Source organism: Plectrocnemia conspersa, unplaced genomic scaffold (assembly GCF_051122295.1).
Source record: "Plectrocnemia conspersa isolate PC_06_02 unplaced genomic scaffold, ASM5112229v1 ptg000003l, whole genome shotgun sequence".
NCBI lineage: Eukaryota > Metazoa > Arthropoda > Insecta > Trichoptera > Polycentropodidae > Plectrocnemia > Plectrocnemia conspersa.
Window position 1 is genome coordinate 4123850 of NW_028277167.1, and position 22449 is coordinate 4146298.

At 35.0% G+C, this 22449-nt stretch overlaps 1 protein-coding gene across 1 annotated transcript in view; it reads right to left on the bottom strand.

The window, feature by feature from the left end:
- Positions 1–22449, bottom strand: part of LOC148236386 (uncharacterized) — a 311981-nt gene that overhangs the window by 253498 nt on the left and 36034 nt on the right. The window contains exon 3 of the mRNA XM_088182811.1: positions 379–510. Coding sequence (XP_088038937.1) covers positions 379–510 — 132 coding nt within the window. The remainder of the gene's footprint in view (positions 1–378; positions 511–22449) is intronic.

A 22449-nucleotide genomic window follows, 5' to 3' on the forward strand; every position in this document is an offset into this window, starting at 1 on the left:
TGTGTTGACTCGGATGTAACACATTTAGCTAACGTATTTACTGCAGCAGAGCAATTTACGATAAATAATAAAATAGCATAATATCAATGTATTGCAATAAATTATACACCTGGCAATTAAACTGTTGTAAATCCAAAAATGTGAAAATATTTTAATTTAAATTAAAAAAATTAGTACCATACAATTTGTATCTAAGCAGTCTTATTTGTTATGAATATAAGCAATATGCAATAACATATAATACATTTAAGATTATGTTTGGCTTGCTTGCACTGATAAATTGAGAAGATTTAAAAATTGGTATTTTTATAAAAATGTAGGTCAAAAACAAAATATGCAACGGATTAAAAATAGGAGTAAAAAATAAAATGCACTGACCTGGAAAGCCTCTCCGTCGTCTATCCCGGAGTAAGAGAATCCCGAATGAAGTCACGTAAGTGCCGCTTAGGTGATCTCGACGAATTAAGCTCGGTTTACGGTAACGTATAAAAGACACCGACCGCTTCTTTTCTGAAATGGAATAAACGATCAAGTCAAAGAATTATGTCTCGAAAGACAAAGCATCGGGCGAAATTATAAAATCGCAGCCGTCGTCGTCGTCGTTTTATTCGACTTATTATGATAATCCTCAGTCCTGGGATGAGCGTCCCCCGATGCCGGGATTGTAATTTGCAGGCGTCGTAAGCCAACACGGAATGGGTCGTTCATAATGGGGATAAATAAAGCGTCCCGACGCCCGGGAACAAAGGATGACGTTTATTAGACGTCCCGCTACACGATTCGACCCGAATAAATCACTGGCAAAAAATTTAAAATATCACCGACCGAGATATACGCACGTAAACGAATTTTACCTTAAATCTCTGAAAGAATGTTTATTTATGTCTCTTTGTATATTTTTCTTGGTATCTTAGGTTCAGGAGATATCGCAAATATTAATTTTTTGTGATATATTTTTTTTTCAACTATGCTCAATACTGCTGTACTTAGCTATTAATAAAGCAATTAATTTATGTTTCTTAGTATTCTAATTTGTCTGTCTGGTAAAATATCTGGTAAAAAAATTGTCAAATTTTTTGGCCTAACCCATTCCTCACCTCATTTGATTTTGGTCCATGGTCTAGTAATGCACCAAATATTTTAGATATAAATTTTAACTTTTTAAAAACGGGGAAATTATGAAGATACAAATCTATGTATAATCGAAATAAATCACTAAGCAAAACCTTTAAATCGTAATATAAATAATACAAGACAAATAAAAGTATTAATGGTCGAATCCAGTGTATGCAATAGCGGCAACTAAATTATTATAATTAATCTATTAATAATATTATTTTAATTATATGTGTTTATTATACCATCAAAATTACCTGTCTGGATTTTTTATGCTAAAAAGTTAATAAATCAGCAATTTCTTTATATCAAAAAAATAATTTAATCGTATATAAAACCAATTTATTATTATAAATAGTTTTAAAACTAATTATACAATATCTATGTCATCTGCATAAACGAAGGTTTGTACAGACTTATGCAGTACACTTCTTGTTATGCTGACTTTGACATCTTTAGTTACTTTTTTCAATGCAATGTACAATGTAACAGGGTGCACGCCAGTGCATCACCCTGTCGCATACCATTAGGTGCACGCAAGGAACTGAACAATTCATTCTGTACTCTCACTTTTCATCGCGATTTTATAAATATTCGCAAAATAAACTTTTTCTGGCCGCTTTATTTCTTTATGTCTATATATATTCAATCTCTATATATCAAGTCATTTGCAACTTTAAAATCTTTTTTTCTAGAATTTGTCGAATAGAGAAAATTTGCTCTATTATTTAATTTTTTGTTCTGAATCCATATTGATATATGCATATGATTGCATGTGGCTTACCATTATATTAGACAATATTATATATCGATGGCTAATAGTATATATAATAATTGCTAACTCCATATTTAACTACTTTAAAGGAGAAACAAAAAACTAAATTTTTTGCCTTAACCCTTTAGCATACAAATTTATTATTTTGTAATAAAGGGTTGAAAAATTACTTTTTTGAACTCTTAATATATATAAAAAGGAATTTTGATAAAAAAAACTAAAAAAAATTTTTTTTGCAAATTTCGAAATTTCTGTCGGTTGATATATCGACCATTGACCACTTGAAGTAATATTTTCAGAATATATTTATTATATAATAAATGATCAAATAGTGGCACAAAAATATCATTTATTGTTTGAAATATATTACATATACACATGTTTTTTGACCGATAGCGACAACTTTATTTCATATGGTCGATATATCAACCAAAGACCTTCCTCGACGACGTATTTTGATGCTAAAGATGATTTTATTATGGATAGGTATTGAATTATAGACCGTAATGTCGTCGGTCGATATATCGACCGATTTCGGCTTTTGCGCGCTAAAGAGTTGTTACAAGATAACACTGATTTCATTTTTACTCAAAAGTGAACTTAGCAAATTTACACTTTAAGCCATCGATATGCTGTATATAATTATGTTTCATCTAGGGATTGCAATACCGGTAGAACCGATACCAGTAATACCGGTATTAAGACAAAAAATTGCCTTCGGTACTACCGGTATTACAAAATGAGATACCGGTAATAACGAAAATATTTTTAGTGAGTGACCTGCTATTTCACGGATCAGAATGTCTTTCTCAAAATAAGTGTAAAATACTTGGTTTACTGATAAATAAGGCTAATACAATAATCTTTATTAATCAGAAAAACATAAATTATAAATAATTCGATAACACGCCTTGAAAAATTATTTAAAAAAAAAATATCAACAAGTAATGCAACGATATTTTCATGGCTTAGTATTACTAAAACAACGATGCCCATATTACTTGGAAGTAAAAGCATAAAATAAAATGATGCTTATTGCAGGGGATGAACTTATATATTTTTATTAGGGTAGTATATCAAAATAGTATATATATAATTTTAACCATTTTAGTCCAAAATTTTAAAATTAATCTAACATATTCGATATTTTTTTATTTGTGTTTATTTGCTTAATCTTAGGCATATCTAATAGTACCTAACAGTTCTTAATAATTATGTTATGTAACAGAGAAATGAGCGCGCCTTTTTATGATAGGGATGGCTGGCGAAGTAAAAACAAAAACCGGTATTTAATACATAAAATTTTTTAAACTATTTGTACATTTTTATCTCCACTAAGACATATTTTAAACTAAATGGCCTACGGAATACGCTTCACTATACATTGATGTTAAATATTAGCAATAAGTATGTCTCAATAATTATATTTAAAAAAAACGTATTTGAAAAAAATGCACGAAATGATTTCTTTTTTTAAAAAACAACCCTATTTTATTAAAAAATATTGCAATGTTATTTTTTTCTTAATCAATCAACTAAAGATAAGTCGTACTACGATATAATAAAAATGTGTTAATGGGTATTTTTTTTAATCAAACATGATTATTAATATAACATAATTTATTAAAAAATGCAAATCATTGATTTTTAAATAAATACATACAATATATTTATTATACTAAAAATTGACCTCATGACAACAATAGACGTTTTAAAAATCTAGAAATATTTTTTTAATAAATATAAATATACTATATAAACAAAAAAAATAAGCTATTCAGATTAGATTTCGAGTGAAATAATATCAATTATACTTAAATTTTATAACCGAATAATAATTCAACAGCCCATCATAAGAGTTGCATTTCATATTTATTTTTACAGTTGACCAAGATTTTTATTTTAGTTAAATTGTGAGAAAGATTATATCTCACTACTTTTGATGAATAAAAACTGACTTAGTGTTTGTTTGTTCTGATTCAATCAATTAATTTAAAAGCATAAACAAATATATTTTAAGCATCCCTGTATAAATATTTGTCTGCCATCATAGCTATAAGAATTAACTGTATTATTTAATCCAATTAACAAATTCCCGAGGGCCGGAAAGTGACCGTCGTTTTCAGAGTTTTCCAATATTTTACATTTTGCATTTTTAACTAGTTTATATTCGAAACGAAATTAAATTTTAACTATCGCTCCAGAATTCCAGCAACAATATATTTTTAAATATGCGCCGCTGTATGACGGACAATCAATTTTAGGGTAGATTCCAACCCCCGAGCGTCAGAAAAAAAATATCTTTATTACGGCCGACATCCCCGAACGGTTAATGGTGAATATAATGTCCTCAGACGTGAATTTTATTTTTATTTTATGCGGAAATTTTTATGCGTGAGTTCTTCGCACCAGAGGAGAGAGAGCTTTTACCATGATAAGCCATACAGCGGGTCGCAGATCTTCTCGAACGGCATTGAAAAATAATAATAAACCATTTGAAACGAGCCTCTCAAGCATTGCTTTCAAGCATTTTTTGCACACTTTGAATATCAGTCGTAATATTCATATAAAAAAAAACTTAAATATCAAACAATAGTTTAAACTTATCTTCCGCTACCTTAGTATATATTATATAATAATTAATGAGGCTTCCAATTCCCAGAAAAAATAATTTTTATTTCAAATAATAAATCATAAATGAGTAGCTGTATAATGCTCCATATTTTAGTTTGATAAAATGGGTAATGGAGAAGCTTACCGGGTACGAACTCTGTCGAAATATGAATTGTAATACTTCAATCTCCAGACTGGAGCTGGTACACGCTCATAAATATTTTCTCAGTGAAAATTGTCCGTGTCTCCCAGACGTCGCTTAATTATTTCGCTCGGGAAAATTGGGACCTTGAAGAGAGTGGAGACAGAGTTTTGGTGATATTGAAATCCCAAAGCGGGAACCAGGGATGCTGAGGTCGAGGCCCACCTTAATATAGCCTAAGGTTGCGTAAATATTTTGCGGCCGCTTCAATTTTAATCAAATATCAGACGATATAAAAAATTAAATCATAACTTGCTCTAAGGATATTTTTCCGCCGTGTCACTGCCGCTGAAAAACATTTTTATTGAAAACACAATTCTGTTGCTATACATAATAAACTTTTCAAGTCGTTTGGCGATGGAAAGGTTATTAAATTTTATTAACGACATTAAAATATGTATAAAAAATAAAAAAATAAATTATGTTACTAAATAACCAATCAAAAAATTTGCGACCTACTGTGTGAAGATTAGTGGTATATTTATTACCTATCACCATATTTCAAATGTCATTTAATTAAGTAGTTTTTTTTATTTTAAAATTAAGAAGCAACTTAGATATGTCATTCAATATACATTGCGTATCGATATATAATCATAGAAAATAAATTGCCTACTGCAATAAAAAAATAATCAATAATCAATATACACAGCTTTAGAATACATATTACAAAGCTTTCATTCCCCATTTTTACCTATTGTTTCGCTTTCACATGGACAGCACTTCCCTATTTTATTGCTTCGAATGCCTGAAAAATTGGTCGTAAAAAATACAAGGCTCCCAATAAGCTTTTTTTCGTCCGCCTATTTTCTTATGCAAAACTGAAAAGTGTTGTTTCGCATACACTTGTATTATGAATTGCAAAGAGGCCATGTGTTAAGATGGGTGGTCTTCGATCAAAACTTTTTTCTTATATACTGTATGAGATGCGTAACCGTAAGCCACTTCCTTTTTCTACAGCAAATACACTTCGGTCTTCGCCGAGGGAATCGAACGAAAAAAAAGAGGAAATTGCCTGCCACCGAGGAGCGTCCGAGAAAAATAAACATTCCACCTGTTTTGAACCACCACTTTGCACCCCAAACCATTCGGTCAGACGGGCTGGAAGTAGACGTTCAAATCTTCCACCCCTCTAAGAGAGAGAGAAAATAAAGACCCCGCTAACAATTATACGCAAAATTAGCCGAAAAGAAAGCTACGACCTTTATCTTCAATTTTTTAACGCAACCCTCCCCCTTTTCACCTCCTTTGATGTGACTTTTGTCTACGTAAAAAAATTCATATTCGAATTCCACGAACCTGGGACAGTAGTATATTTCTGACTGGCGTTTTAAATGGAATTGAAAATTTTAATTGCGCCAACTTTTATACGATAATTTATCACCATTGAAAAATTTAATACTTCTACTCCATATAAAAATAAGTACTAAATGTAGGGCAAACGTGGTGTGAACGGCAACCCTATAAAGTTACCAATAAAAAATATTATTGTTGCTTTTTATACCAAATTTTCTAAAACAATTTGTGTGAAGGGATTTTTTTATTGTTAGTATTATGATATTTTTATTCATATACTTTTGTATATGAATAAAACAACGATATAACTAAATAATCAGCGTTCTATTATTATTATTATCATTGTTTTTTTCTGAATTTGTATAACCAAATTTATAGAAAGTATAAGATATGTTTATTCATACATCTACTTATATTTATATATATATATATATATATATATATATATATATATATATATATATATATATATATATATATATATATATATATATATATATATATATATATATATATATATATATATTTTTTTTTTTTTTTTGTGAGGGGGGAAATCTTCAAAAGACAGCGCGTTGCTAGTGTGAGATTTCTACTCACTAAAACCCCCCTCCGCTCCTGCTGCCTCCCGGCACGTCCGTTAGGTAGTACTTCGAGAGGCAGCTGGGCCCGGCGCACTTCTTGCGCTCTTCGTTTCTTTCGGGATCCGAGGGGCACGCCTCAGCGTTGGGTCACCCCTCGATCTCCTCGTCTTATCTTGTCGTCTTCTGCTCCGTGAGACGCTTTCGTTGTGCTATTGGCCGTTTGTCGGTTGGGCGCCTTGCGGTAGTCGTCGTCGGCTCCTGTCCTCCTCTTCTTTGGCCTGCATCACGCTCGAGGCAAAAGCCACCCACGCTGACCACTTGTTCTTGTTTTGGAGCATGGACGGGACCATCTGCTCGGGTGAGACTTCTGCTTCTTCCCCGAGGGCTTCCTTGAGCCGGGACCTTTCTTGGGTCCACGCTACGCACTTGAACAGTGTGTGGTCAGCATCGTCGACTGGCTCCTCGCAGTGGTGGCACCCCTCTGTTGGCTCCTTTCCGATCTTTTTTAAGAAGGACCCGAAGCAGCCGTGTCCAGTAAGCACTTGGGTCAAGTAGTAGCTCAGCTCGCCGTGGCCCCTCTGGCACCATGCCTTGAGGTTCGGGATGAGCTTCTGGGTCCACCGGCCCTTGAGCGTCGTGTCCCACCGTTCTTGCCATCGGTCGAGCGTGCGCTTTCTGGCGTCGTTCCTTGGCAGGCCTTCGTGCATCTCCTGCCTCTCTAGCGCGAGCAGGTCGATTGGCGGTATGCCGGTCACGGTCAGCGTCGCAGCCTCAGAGACCGTACGGTAGGCAGATGCGACCCTCAACGCACTTCGTCTCTGGACTCTGGCCAGTTTCAGCCTCGTTCGTTCCACCCTCATGGAGTCGGCCCAGACTGGGGCCCCATATAGGAGGATGGAATGGACCACTTCGTTGTAAAGCCGTCTTCGTTTCGACTTTGGTCCGCCGATGTTTGGCATCAGTCTGGCCAGTTCTCCAGCGACGCGGGCGGCCTTCGCCGCTGCCTGCTCTGCATGGACTGTGAAGCGGAGCTTGTCGTCGAGGTGCACTCCAAGGTATTTCATTGACCTGGCGTATGGCACCTTGAAGCCGTCGAAGACAAGTTTGGGAGGTTCTGTCTTTCTTCGTCTGGTGAAGAACACTGCCTCTGTCTTGTGAACTGCGAGCTCCAGCCCGGCGCCGTCCAGCCATCTCTTGACTGAGTGCAGTGCCTCTTGTCCAGCTAACTGTAGGGCAGTTGTTGACTTTCCGGTGATTAGGATGGCGACGTCGTCGGCAAAGGCTACCATGCTGGCTTCCTCGGGCATGGGCACTCTTAGCAGTCCGTCGTACATGACGTTCCAAAGAGCGGGTCCGAGGACCGACCCCTGGGGAACGCCTGCCGTGACCGCTCGTTGAGTGCTCACGCCCATGCTGTCGTACTCCAGCACCCTGTCCGAGAAGTAGTTCTCAATCATGCGGATCAGGTATGCCGGAGTGCCGATTTTAACCAGTGCGTCAAGGGTTGAGCGCCATCGCGCCGAGTTGAATGCATTTTTTATGTCTATCGCGATCAGCACGACGTTCTTGCTTTGCTTGACGCTCCCTTGCCAGGCTTCGCGAATAGTCGTAACTACGCGGCCTATGGCGTCTATCGTGGAGCGTCCGCGGCGGAAGCCGTACTGATGCGGTGAGAGTCCCCTATCTGTGTCCTCCAGGGTGCGTTGAAGGCGCTCGAGGATCATCCTCTCTTGTAGTTTGCCCAGTCCGTCCAGCATGCATAGTGGTCGGTACGCAGAGGGGCCGGGCGTCGCCTTGTTGCCCTTCGGGATGAGGACGAGCCTTTGGCGCTTCCATGAAGCATCAAAGACTCCCTCAGAGAGACAGGCGTTGAAGGCGGAAAGAAGCAGCGCGGGGTCTTTTTCTGCGATTCGCTTGATCACGGCGTTTGGGACGCCGTCGGGTCCCGGAGCCCTTGCAGAGTTGATGCGCTTCGCTGCTCCTTGCAGTTCCTCCTTTGAGAACGGTAGGAACTCCTCTTCTGCAGCTGCCTGGCCGCTGTGCAGTGCTTTGTCAGTCGTGGGGTGCTGCGGGAACAGTCCTTCGACCACCGCCTCCATGTTGCCGGCATTGTTGAGGAAGTGGTCTTTGTTTTTGTCCACCAGCTTATTTCTGACGATCCTATATGGCCTCCCCCAGGGATCTTCGTCGATTGCCTTGCACATTTCGGACCAGCACCGCGCCTTGCTCTCCTTTATCGCACGGCGCAGAGCGCTTCTCGCCTCCTTGTAGCTGCGGTGTTTTTCTTCGCTGCCGTGGTGTCTTTGCGCGCCTCTCCGGGCGGCTAGGCACGTGCGTCGAAGGTCGGCAATGTCATCGGTCCACCAGTATGCTGATCTGCGGCGGGTGTTGCCCCCGAGTCTGGGCATCGAGGCATCGCAGGCGTCGCGCAGGAGCTCGTTCAGCGAGCGTACTACGCTTTCCGCTCCGGCTTCAGCGTGCGCGGCGGTCTTGATAGCCTCGCTCTTCGCTGCAATCGCTTCGTCCAGTGCTGCGACGTTCAGCTTTCTCACACTCCATCCGCGTTTGACCTCTGGCGGTGGTCTCTGGTTGCGGATGGTGAGCTCAAAACTGATATATCTGTGGTCGCTGTGCGAGTATTTTTCTAGCACTTGCCAGCCTCGGATCATGCCCGCTGTCAGTTCGTCAGCAAAGGTCACATCGATGACCGACCCTGAGCCGCCCCGGGCGAAGGTGAAGCCTCTTCCTACGTTGGCCGCGTGTAGGTGGAGGTTCGAGGCCATCTCGCAGAGCAAGTTGCCTCTTCGGTCGGTCACCGTGGAGCCCCATTCAGCGGCTTTGGCGTTGAAGTCGCCGGCGATGATGACCGGCGCAGCCGATGATCGGACGCTCTCCTCGAGGTCAGCAAGGCCGCGGGCGAAGTCTTTGATTGGTGCGTTGGGCGAGAAATAGCAGCTGTAGACTCTGGTCCCGTCCAGCTCGATCCAAGTCCATCCTTCGGTGCTGGCCGTCTCGGCGCTGGTTACGCGCAGTCGGGTCGAGGGCACGTGTATGGCTGCCTTTGAGGTCGCATCCGAGTACCAGCTGCGTGGGAGGTTGCGGAACTGCTCAGACACGATGACTACGTCCGCTAGCTCCTCGGCGATCGTCTGCTGTAGTAGGTCCTGGGCGGCCCTGCAGCCATGTAGGTTTATTTGGAGGAACCGTGTCATTGTTTGGCCTTGCCTCCTCGCGCCAGTGCGTCTCTGAAGGACCTGCAGTGGCTGCTCCCGCTGGGGTGTGCCGCGTCTGTAAGATTTTTACTTTTTTGGCTGCATAGTGAGCAGCGTGGTTGGTTTTTGCAGGCGGCGATTTGGTGCCCTAGTTGTCCGCACCCTCTGCATTCCTGAGACCTGTCTGGACCGCTGCATCTTGCTGCGGTGTGCCCGAAGTCCATGCAGCGAAAGCATCGGAGAACTTCGATGCGCTCGCGCACTCGGCATCTCACCAGGCCGATCTTGATGCGCCCTATTTTTAAGAGGGCGGCGGCTTTGCTGGTGCGTGGTATTCTCGCGACGCACACTTGCGTGCCGCTGTGCGCGGGTCGGAGGTTCAGCGTTTCGATGAGGCTCTGGTGTTCTTCGCCGAGGGAAGCCATTAAGGCCATGGTGACGTCATCCTTGGTCACACCTTCGTCCAGATCTTTTATTATCACGACTCGGGTGGGGACCGTGCACCGTATTGTGGCTTTTGGCCCAGCTACCTCAGCTAAGATTGCTTGCAGTTCGTTTGAGCCTTCGCCGTTTTTTCCTAAGGTGAAGGCGAGCTCCCCCTTTGGTGTCCGTCTGATTGAGCGGATGTCGACTTTTGTGTCCTTGGCAGCCTTGTGGACATTGCGCAGGACGTTTGCGTAGGACGCTGGCGCCGGGTTGTCTGTGCCTGGGCAAGAGACTGTTATGGTCACCGCCCTGTGTCTTTGCGGTCTGGCTTTCGGTTGTTGGTAGGGAGCTGCCTCGTCTTTTTTCGCAGCCTTCTTTTTTGGTTGTGGGCGCTCTGCTTGCCTCTTCGCCTCCTTGCTGGGTGGTTCCGTGCGTTTTTTCCTGCCCTTCTTTTGGACTACATTCCATTCCTGTGGGGGCAGTGGATGGGGTGCGTTCATCTCAGGAGTTTGCGAGGGTCCAGGTGGCGGCGTCTGGGTGGATGCTGAAGGTCGCTCCGTCCCCTTGTCCTCCGATCTGTTGTTTGGGAGAGGCGTGTTGGAGGCTGCTGTGTGAGTGTTCTCCCTTTGTTGCTCGATTTCAGAGAGAGCTAGTTTTATTTTCAGGATGCCCTCCCTGATTGGCACGTGCACGGTCGGGTGGCTCTTGATGTATGTGCAGAGCTCCTCCACTATCTCCTGCGTTTTTCTTAGCTGCTTGGCGTAGTGTGCCTCCATTGCGATGGGTGGCAACACTGGACCGTGCGCGTCGGCGCGCTCGCGAACTGCGTTGCTGGCGTGCGCTTTGACAGCTGTCAGTTTTGACAGCTGTCAGGGGCGTCGGTCTTTCCTTCGCTGCTCGGCTCTGCAGCGTCCCGCCGGAGCCTTTTAAGGCTCGTCGTGGAGGCCGGAAGAGCGCGCGTCTGGTGGTGCCGCTTCCGTCTCGGCAGGCGGAAGTTTGCTCCTCTGAGCTGAGTCGGGTCGCGGAGCACGTGGGAACGGTCTGCGGACAGCTGTCAGTTTTGACAGCTGTCGGGGGAGTCGGTCTTTCCTTCGCTGCTCGGCTCTGCGGCGTCCCGCTGGAGCCTTTTAGGGCTCGTCGTGGAGGCCAGGAGAGCGCGCGTCTGGTGATGCCGCTTCCGTCTCGGTAGGCGGAAGCTTGCTCCTCTGAGCTGAGTCGGGTCGCGGAGCGCGTGGGAACGGTCCGCAGCGCTCGGCGTCCTGTGCGCCACTATATATATATATATATATATATATATATATATATATATATATATATATATATATATATATATATATATATATATATATATATATATATATATATATATATATATATATATATATATATATATATATATATATATATATATATATATATATATATATATATATATATGGTTAACATTTCTAGGAGTCGGATTACTCCGCGTACTTTTTTGATTCCGTGTGGAATCATGGTCCCTACGTTTCGGCCAGATTCGCCCAGCCATCCTCAGGGGAAAATTGAGAATATGAACATCCGGTGTGGGCAAAGCCCAGCATGTGGTTGTTCAGATCCACACGGAATCAAAAAAGTACGCGGAGTAATCCGACTCCTAGAAATATTAACCAAATATTTCTCCGCGAAAACGCATTCAACCACATATATATATATATTTATATATATATATATATATATATATATATATATATATATTTATATATATATATATATATATATATATATATATATATATATATATATATATATATATATATATATATATATATATATATATATGTACATATGTATGTATATAAAGCAACAAAATAAATTAAAAAAGCACAATAAAAATTCATAGCAAAAGTTATTCTAAAAGTGTTCTAAATAAAATAAAATGCATATTTAACCCTTTTGACGCGTTACTCAAAAATAAATATTAAACTGTTTTTTTTTAAAATGCAAATTTTATCTTGATACTGTATTTAAATTTTCTGATTTTTTTTAAAAAAATTAATGAAAATGATTTTATGTTTATTGACAAAAAAAATTTTTTCGTACAAAGCATTTTTTCACTAAATAAAATTATGGTTTAAAGTATCTAAAATTATATGCTTCAGTGTTTTTGCTTATATGCTTTTAAGAAGATTGAGAAAGTCTAATATCTTTTTCATTTTGCGATCATTTGGCAAATGTTAATGATACACATAAATATAAAACCCCAAACGCAAGATATTATATATCTTAGATCATAGTTTCTTAACCTTTTTACATCCACGGACCACCAAAAAAATCAAAAAATGTTTTGCGGACCATCAACATTAAAATAAAATAATAAATATTTATATAATTGATTTTTTTTATTCAAAACAATTAATTTTGCAACAAAGTATGCTGATATAACCATATTTTAGTATATTAAACCAGTCAGTAACAAAAAATATAATTTAAAAATCCATAAAATACAGCATAAAATTCGATCATAAAAATCTTCGCGGACCACCAGTGGTCTGCGGACCACCGGTTAAGAAACTATGTCTTAGATTACTATGAATATGTGCATAATAAATGATTAATCTAGTTTAATACAATAATATATTTTAAAACCTGTATAAAATTTTTGACAATGGTAATATTTTTTTTATTATGTAATCAATATGGTTATAAAAATATTTTTTTTCTATAAGTAGCCCTAAGAAAAGACCTCAAAACTATCATTAAATATCATGTTTTAGAGTTATATATTAGCACTCTATCATAAGCATACATTTACATCCTTCCTGGAAGTTTACATAAGGTTAAATTATTTATGTTTAGTTTAATTAATAAGGGTACTAAAATAGAACCACGTGGAATTACATTCGCTTTGTATACCATTTAATACAACTATTTATTGTCTATTATTTAGATATCTTTTTAATAAATTTAGCATTCGTCTAATTATTCCAAAATGCTTATTTTCTCTAATAATATGTTATGGTCTACTATATCGAAAGCATTTTTAAAGTATATAAATAATGCTTAAGTTCTATTTTTATCATTTAAGTTTTGTTGTACTTCATTAATTAAATCGAAAGTTGCATATCTTGAATTGGGTTTGTTTCTAAATATGTATTGTAAATGTGATAAAAAACTATGCTAATTTATTCTATTGCATAAAACTGATTCAATTTTTTTTTTATAAAACTTATAAAATTGATATAGGTTGATAATTGTTAGTGATAAGCCTTGCATAAAGGAGCTATTTTGGCAATTTTAAGCAATCGGAAAATATTTCCTTTTTCAAACATTTATTGAATAATTTTACTAAAATAGGATTAATAAGACTAGTAATTGGTTTGATTGTTTTAACTGTTATGCCATCAATACAAGGCACTTGGTTTTTTTTAATATGTTTGTGTGTCTTATTTATGACTTCTTCTGATTTAATTTAGTGAAAATAAATAGATCTATTAACTTGAGCCATATTTGTGGTATTATTTATATCATCAATGTTAATTTCTGAACTGATGAATTGGCTATTTTTTTATTTGTTGTTAAATCTTCATTAATATTTAGAGCTCTGGTTTTTTCCCATATTTTAAATTGCTTATTATTCGCATCATTAAACATTTTATTATAGTAATCTACTTTTACAATTAATTGATATTAAATAAAAGCAAAACATTTACAATAAATGTATTTATTATTACACTATAATGTGTAATTAATAAAAAATATTTTACTTTAAACAGAGGGTGAACAATATTTTTACCCCTGTATATTTTGTACTACAACACAAAAAATTAAAAAATAGAAATTACCACTGTCATCAATTTAAAATAATTTAATCCGAAAATGCTACATTTGATACCTGTTTCGTTAACATATGCACATAATATATTAAAATTAAGAGTTAATTTCTACATCATCATTATATTTTCATGACAATGAATTTCCAGATTTCCAACGTAGTTGATTGATAATATTAAATACACTAAGTTTTTGATTGACTAGAGTCAAACATGGAATTGAACAAAAATTAATAACATAATCGAATGCAACATTTTTGTAAACTTATCCCGACATACTTAAAATTTTTGATCGGTTACTCAAGTTGCGATCTACTAGTACCATATTAAATTAAAAATATATTATTCAACATCAAAGACAAACATTTGTCAGATATCACCAACTTGTTGCTGAAGCAGATTTATTGTATTTGACCCAATATTAGGTGACACCTGTAACTCTACAATCGTTTTTAAATCTACACGCCTTAATTTAACTTCCACGCTTAAAAATATCGCATTAATCACAATTAAATATAATTAAAACCAATTGCGACTAATTTAAGGTAAAGTTAAACCGCAAGTTTTTTTCCCATCTGACAGTTGATTTCTGGCACTTGCCTAAGGAAACTATACATATATAGGCACTTGCACGCACATTAGCCGTCGTGCGGACTTTGCGGAATTCGTTTCGGGTCTAAATAATTTATCGAGTTTCAGAAATGGACAAGTTGTGTTGAGCCCGCCCCGGGACACCTTTCCACCCGATCTCTTTGTTTAAAGTAAAATTTATCGCACGTAGGCCGTCGAGCGTGTCTTAAAACTTGATTAATTGTTTGTATACAATCGCGCACGCCTTTTGCAAAGACTAGTCTACTAGGTATGTCTACATGCAGATGTTCTCCATTGTCGAGGTGACGCGGTGGCATTTGTATGATAATTGAAATGTAAGATAATTAAAGACCATGAGCGATGGATGCTGTGACGGCCGGGTGAATCGCCCTAGGGATGGACGCTCCTCTCGCGTTTCAATGAGAAAATTAGACGTGTTGGTTACATTTTCATACAAGCTATACATATTGCGATGAGAAACGAGTTTCTGAATGAGCTCTCAGTTGAATATCGGTTGAAGCAAAATAGAGGGGATCTTGAGCTATCAACTAATGGAACCTGTCAGTCTCCATCTGGTGTCGTTTGTGGATAGTGGATTAAAAATAACGAAATTTTCATATATTTTTTTAAGGAAAAAAAGAAAATGTATTTAATATCACTATTTTATATCAATTTATTAAATTACAAAACCAATTTTATTGTGTTTCGTAGAATGATATAAATAAATTTTCTTATAAATGCTTCTAGCTTATAAAAATAATAAAATCAATTCATACACTTCTTATTTACATTATTCGTATAAATAAGAATTAAAAGCTGTGGGTGCAATTTCTTTTTATGTATACTTTTGATGCTTTCTAGTTTTATGTTACAAGAAGCAATTTTAAATCATACTATTCAATAGCAAATTTACTACTCCCACAATATTTGGTGTTAAAGAACTTACATAATGTTATTTCTATGAGTCGCTCTAATGAGTACCACATAGATCAAATCTAAGTTCTCTGATCTTTTAACTTTTTATTAACGACATACATGTCGAAATACATAAGTTGAAATATTTATTATATGGTAATGAAATTATCTCACTTTCTCGAAATTTAATTTGTTTGTATTACGTCTGGCACGAGGATTTGTCACATCTACAAATAATCATTTGTTCTACTTTGGAGGAACGATTTTGATTAAAATAATAGTACAATAAAATCTGTTGGATGCGAGAACTTATTATTGCTTGTCATCTTATTTTTAATATTGGATATATCAAATATCCGAAAACATGAAGAAAGCTTTAGTATAAGCTATAGAAAATGTAACTTAATAAGACGCTATTTAATGATGATCGATCTTAAGTTTATGAAATGAAAATTTCTTTACTAGCACATTAATAATTAGAAAATAAGTTAAATTACATACCTTCCCAAATAAAAATTATTGAAATTAATTGGGATTTGCTTTTTAGTTAAATTAAACCTTGGTATTTATAATAAAATTATCATACGATCTAATACATTAAAATCGACAAGTGATATAATACAACTAAATGATAAAATAAGCACCGAATAATAAGTTTAATTTTTGATAAAATTTTCCACAAAATTTACGAAACTCTTGCTGGTATAATATGCAAATTTTAATTTAACGTTGCCGCGATACAATTACTATTTTTGTAATGATTTTGCTACCACTTTTATTTTTATCAAATATTAAAAAAAATAATGCACAGAAATTTTAATTGAAAATTCGTTAGCGATACTCTCGATTTATAAATACTAAAATGTTAAATGAAAAACTTTGCATTCTAAAGTTTTTGACATTTATAACTCCAAAGACGAATGAATAAAACATTAAAAATAAATTCGAGTTGAAATAAATATGTTCAGTATATTTTGACCTTTGTCATTAAACTCGACTGTTTCTAATAAATGAAATTGGACAACGCAAAAGGTCAAAGGTAAGCGACATCAAATTTATTTCATTTATTTTAAAGCAATTTATTAATCGTGTAATTTGATCTTAAATTCTTCAACACAAATTAAAACGAAAAATTGTATGATAATTATGTGAAAGTATTATTAGTCTTTATTGTTTATGAACAAAAAAATACTTGGAAATAAAGCATAGTAGATTAATAATAAATACAGGAAAATATAATTTGATCTTGATGTAAATATAATAAATTTTATTTGTTACATGATATTATATTTTCTGGCAATTGGATAATAACATAATTAATTACATTCTATATAAAAAAAATCTTTATATATAAATGTATAATATGTACTTGAGAATAAGATATTTGTTGTGATTATTTTCTCTTTTATATTAATAAAATGATAATAATTCTGAACTCATATTTTATAACATACACAAGTTTAATATTATATAAAAAAATATTTTCCCAATTAATTTGGATTGTAAAATAAGATTAGATTATAACTTCATGTTTTTTTAATTTTTACGACAACTTCTGATCTCTAGCTATGTTTTTGTTACTTAGCTTAGAAAGCAAGTATTTTTATACTATGATCTAATTATCTTATTGGTTCACTGGTAATATACCTTATAATATGTTGCCAAAAATTTTATGATTTTTTTTCAGCACTTATAGTTTTTATTTTTGTTTTAATAATTCATAAAATCTTTGTGGTCAAATAAATTGTATAAGGTAATAAAAATAAAAAAAACAATATTTTTATTTTTTGTAATTTTTTTTTTAAAAAAAGGCTTTCATTTATTTTTAAAGAATATTTAGAATACAAGTTAAAATTTTCAAATATTTTTAAAAAATACTCATTGTAAACTATCTATATTTTATAGCTATTAGCTATTCTTGATCAAAATAATAATTTATGAAAATTGTAGTGTGATGACTTAAAAGATAAAAAAACAAGCTTTGCTCATTATACGATAAAGCAACCAAAATAAATTAAATTTCGCAACATATTATAGAACCTGTTGGACCAGGTATAATAAACGCGTTAAAAGCGCAATAAACAAAATTTATATAAGACAAAAGTGCATTTCTTATGCTGACAAATGTAGCTATCGAACATTTTAAGAGATCAGCATCTCTAAATGCACTATAAATAACGGTCATTTTGCACTTGCAGAAAAAATACTATTGTATTGTCAAATTAAATAACACGATTGCTGGCCATTGATCTGATTAAACTGGATTTAAATCCTATATGGATCTTAGTATTTTTAAAAATCTATCGTGGCAATATACAAATATAATTCCGATTGCTCATAGATAAATACAGTGAAAGGTTGTATATACAATATAAGGTATTTCAAATTCTATAATATTAAGATACTTCAGCGTATAGAGAATAACATATATGTTTTAAAAAATAATTCCGACGGCCAGTGGAATGCAGAATGACAAGTGCAGTGTTGCTAAAATCTCAACCTGTTTAAAATCCAACCATTACGCGAAAAATAGCCATATTAGAGATACATAAAACGACAAATTTAATTCCATCACCTATTCATGTCAATTAGTATGCTTTTTTTAAATAAGCAAAGCAAAAAAAACTTAATATAAACACACATAAATCAGAATTAATTTTTGAAATGAACCTGTATCAATTACTTTTACTATCTATTCCCGACTTGAGACACATGAGATTTCATCCAAATTTAAATTAAGCTCTGCCGAAGCTTAAATAGAGACTTCCGCTTCCCTCTTCACGTCAACCTGAACCAGTTAAGAAACTCAAACAAAGCTATTCATATTATACTTGATTTATAAATTGTTGCACTATTAATAATAATTTATAACTAATTATTTTTTATTAAATTATGCTGGTTCAGGACACTATCATATTTTTATTTTTATTTATATTTAACAGTACATAAATTATATTTTTTTTAAGTACACAATACGTATATTTGGTGTCTCAAATAAAATGCGATACCAGTAAATGTATACCTATAACTGACAGTAGATTTTAATAGTAAAAGTTGCTCATTTCAACGAATGCAAATTGCGAGCACAGAATTAATCGGACACTTGTCGAGAGTTTAAAAGTCGAGTGAAATGTGCATCGAACCCGAACGGGGTGTGAATAAAAGGTTCGTTAAGGAATCGGAACAAGTTGTATCCGCGGTTCAGTCTAGTGGAAATATTAGGTTAGCGCTTTGGGAGTATCCGTGAATTATGTTGATTGAAACATTTGCATAGTGAGCAGCGGCGAACTTTGCTCGGGACCAGTTAGCGCCGAGACACGCGCAATTGGGGACGTTCACAATGTAAGTTAATATTATTATTTTATATTTAATTATGATTTATTAATCGGATTTAGGCGTGATTCGGTTTGGGTTACATTAATTAACGCCGCTGAGCTGAGAATTCGGCTTAATCATTTTATGTTGAGGGCGTGTTGTATTAACTTAATATAGAGCTATGTTGTAAAAAAACTTTTTAGATCAAGAGTGCAAAGATTACTTTATACCTCAAATTAGCTTAAAAAAAATACCTGGTTAATAAAATTTTAAATGCTTGACTACCCTTGCATTAAAAAGTCGAATAAGTTAATATACTTATATGTTGATTAAACCATGTATTTATTGAAAAAAAATCACGATAAAAATATTATTTTTTTAATTAAATTAATCAATATATATTTATAAACTACATTTTTAAAAGATGATAAATATACAAAACTATATTTATAACACACGAATATTGTGTCTTTATGATTTTAAATAAAAGTAATTGATTTCAAAAGTTTATAAATCAAAAATACTATAACTTCAAAAGATTTATTTTATAAATATAAATTGTGTAATCAAATTGGTTCAGCTTTTGGTATATATATATATATAAAATTCGCAGAAGAAATTTAACATTCTTAAACACCGGATAAGTTCAAAAGTATAAGCATCCAATCAATTTCGCATTAAGCTATAACTTCTAATTAATCTGTTTAATTTTAATTAAAATCTATATTTGGTATAAACAATATTTTTATATTGAAAATAAAATGAAATTACATTTACGCCTTCGATCGCTATACACCTGATATGTGGTAGTTTATTTAGTATAATTGAAGGGGAGGGAATGTTTTAGTGGCAATAGCCAGGGCATATAGTGAACAGGGAGACGGCGGACAATAGAAATTTTGAAGTGGTGCTTGAGGGTTATACGAGATCGACGTTAGTCGGGTAGTTTAGATCCGAAAACTCGGTAGAAGTGAATAGACTCTGGAGAGCGTATCGAAAAGCAGTAGTAATGCTTCAGAGCATTATGAGATGCTTGTATTGATAGGGCATTGAAAATTGAAGAATGTTATTACAATTTTTATAATATTGCGTTTTTATATTTTACTACACCCAATATCAATTTCAAGTCTGGAAATCGTTTACTGTGGTCTATATTATTTTAATGCTTTACAACGGGATAAATCTGTACCAACTGGACAAGTCAATCAGACATAATAAATACCTATTAGTAAGTATTTTCCACCAAAGTAAAAGTCTGGGATTAAGTGACATATATATATATATATATATAATTAATTATAAATTATTATGTGTTATAAAATTCATAATTAAAAGATTTTCCTACGCAGCGAAACCATATTTTTATAAATATAAATTCGAATCCACTGCTGAGGCTCGAACCCGCAACCTCATTGTTACTGTCTGAGACGTTACAGTTCTGTGAGGACAAAACTTTTATTAAAATGTACCGTGCGATAAAACTGTTTACGCGTTAAAAGCGCCATAAACCAATGCCCTTTCACCTTTACAGTACGACGGTAAACTAGCTAAATGCTAAAAGTGTTTTTTTAATGACCGTTTAACGGAAAATTTTAAGTTCAAGTCTCCAAATAACAAATTTATTACATCTTTAAATCTCGTAACATTCCGTTGCCGTGTTTTTATTGGCATATTTATAAAAGCAATTATATAGTTCCTATATTAACAATTCGGGATTCTGTTATCACTTCATCAATAACTTCCACCTGAATCAAGTGGAGTTACATCGACCATCGTCAGAAAAGGAGAAGAATGATAAAGCAGCCGCTTCTCTCCTCGCATCAACTTTAGTCCAGCTGAAACATCCAGAATCTAACTTAATTTAAACCTCAAATTCGAAAACCTTATGTTGGAATTTTTAGACACAGACAAGGCTATGAGAACTCAACGCATGTACAACAATATTTTTTAAAACTTTACGTGTCAAGTCGTTATCACTCTGTCATGCGAATTAAAAAACAAGTGTAGATTTTTAACCGAATATTATCAATCATAATTTATTATTATTCTGAGAAAAAAATCAGTAAAATATATTATTACTATCAATTAACATTACATGATGTTAAAAGTGCATTTCTTAGATTTATGCCTCTATTCTTTAACTGTAACCTATAGCCTTAATATGCATAATTATATGTTCTATATTAGCCAATATTCTTTCGAGTTTTTTTGGTAAAGGGGTGTGACTTTGCAGCCAGAAATAGTTGCTAGAAAGCGGGTAACAATTTATTTAGTTATTAAACATATACCAAAAAATAATATTAGAAAATTGTATATTCTTTGTTCCGAGCGCTAGTGGAGATATGATATCCTCGGGATTGTATTCTGCGGTCTTGACTCGCAAGACTTTTTTTAATTGCAGTACTGTCTGTGAGCCGTCTCTACAGTTTTTAAAGCGTCTGCCATGTCTTTTCTGGAGTCAGACCTTTTGTACCGTTGATTTAGGACGTCTCCAGCGAATCATAACAATGCAGAGATTGGTCATGTTGCGCTTGTATATTTAACCAACGAATTATATCCACGCCTTGAAAGAGTGAAATTTGGTAAAATAATATATTTCAAAGTCAAATAATGCAAAAGGGTAAATAACCGTGGTGGATTTTTTTAGTTCCACGATGGCGTACTGTTTATGCAAACCAAAATGTCTAAAAACATTATTTTTTCTATGAACATTAGGTTTTGTTCAGTTTTAGTCATTATATTCTCGCGGGTTGCCTTTTATTTAAATTACGCAATTTTAAAACCATATTATTTTTTTTGTAAGTATCGTTTACCTTGGCATTAAAAATGTATGGGTATTTTTTATAGAGACCTTTGCGATATGGATCTGTAGAGATTCCAAACATCTGTACTGGTAATTTAGAGATCATTCAAACAACCATTCTAAACATCATGAAAAGGAAATACCAGCTCGTATCGACAAACGGTTTACCAATAAAAGAGAAAAATCAGTGCTGAAAAATTACATATTAATTGGTAATATTTTACAGACCACTTGTTAGCACATCGTAAGTACCCAGAAAAACTATGTTTGCGTAAAAATCATTATAAACAATACATTAACGACCTCGAAAGTGGTCACCTTGCAGTTTTACTTCATGACATTAACATATTTCTTAAATGAGATTCAAAAACGATGAAATTGGCCCACTAGCATCCTCATCTGTGATTCGCCAGAACCTTCTCTAATCAAGAATATAAAGGATAAATAGATCTGTATTGTCACGAAAGACATTAGCGGATTTCCGAGAGTACATCACGATGATAATCTCAGCATCTTCGTTAAAACTCAGCTAATACGGTACAACTCGACACGTCATAAAGACTTTTAGACTACCAAAAGCCGCGTTTGTGATGCACTATTTCTTTACTGTGGTAAATTGTATCTAATCAAATTAACTGTTATAAACTTTTTCGTCTTTATTTTGGATGCAAAGTCAAACTTTTTCGACCTCAAAAACTGAAATATAATCACAAATATTGAAGTGCTCCGACATGGCAAAAGAACGAGAAGTGTTGCAAAATAGCATAATATAAGATAAAAATTCATTCTTAC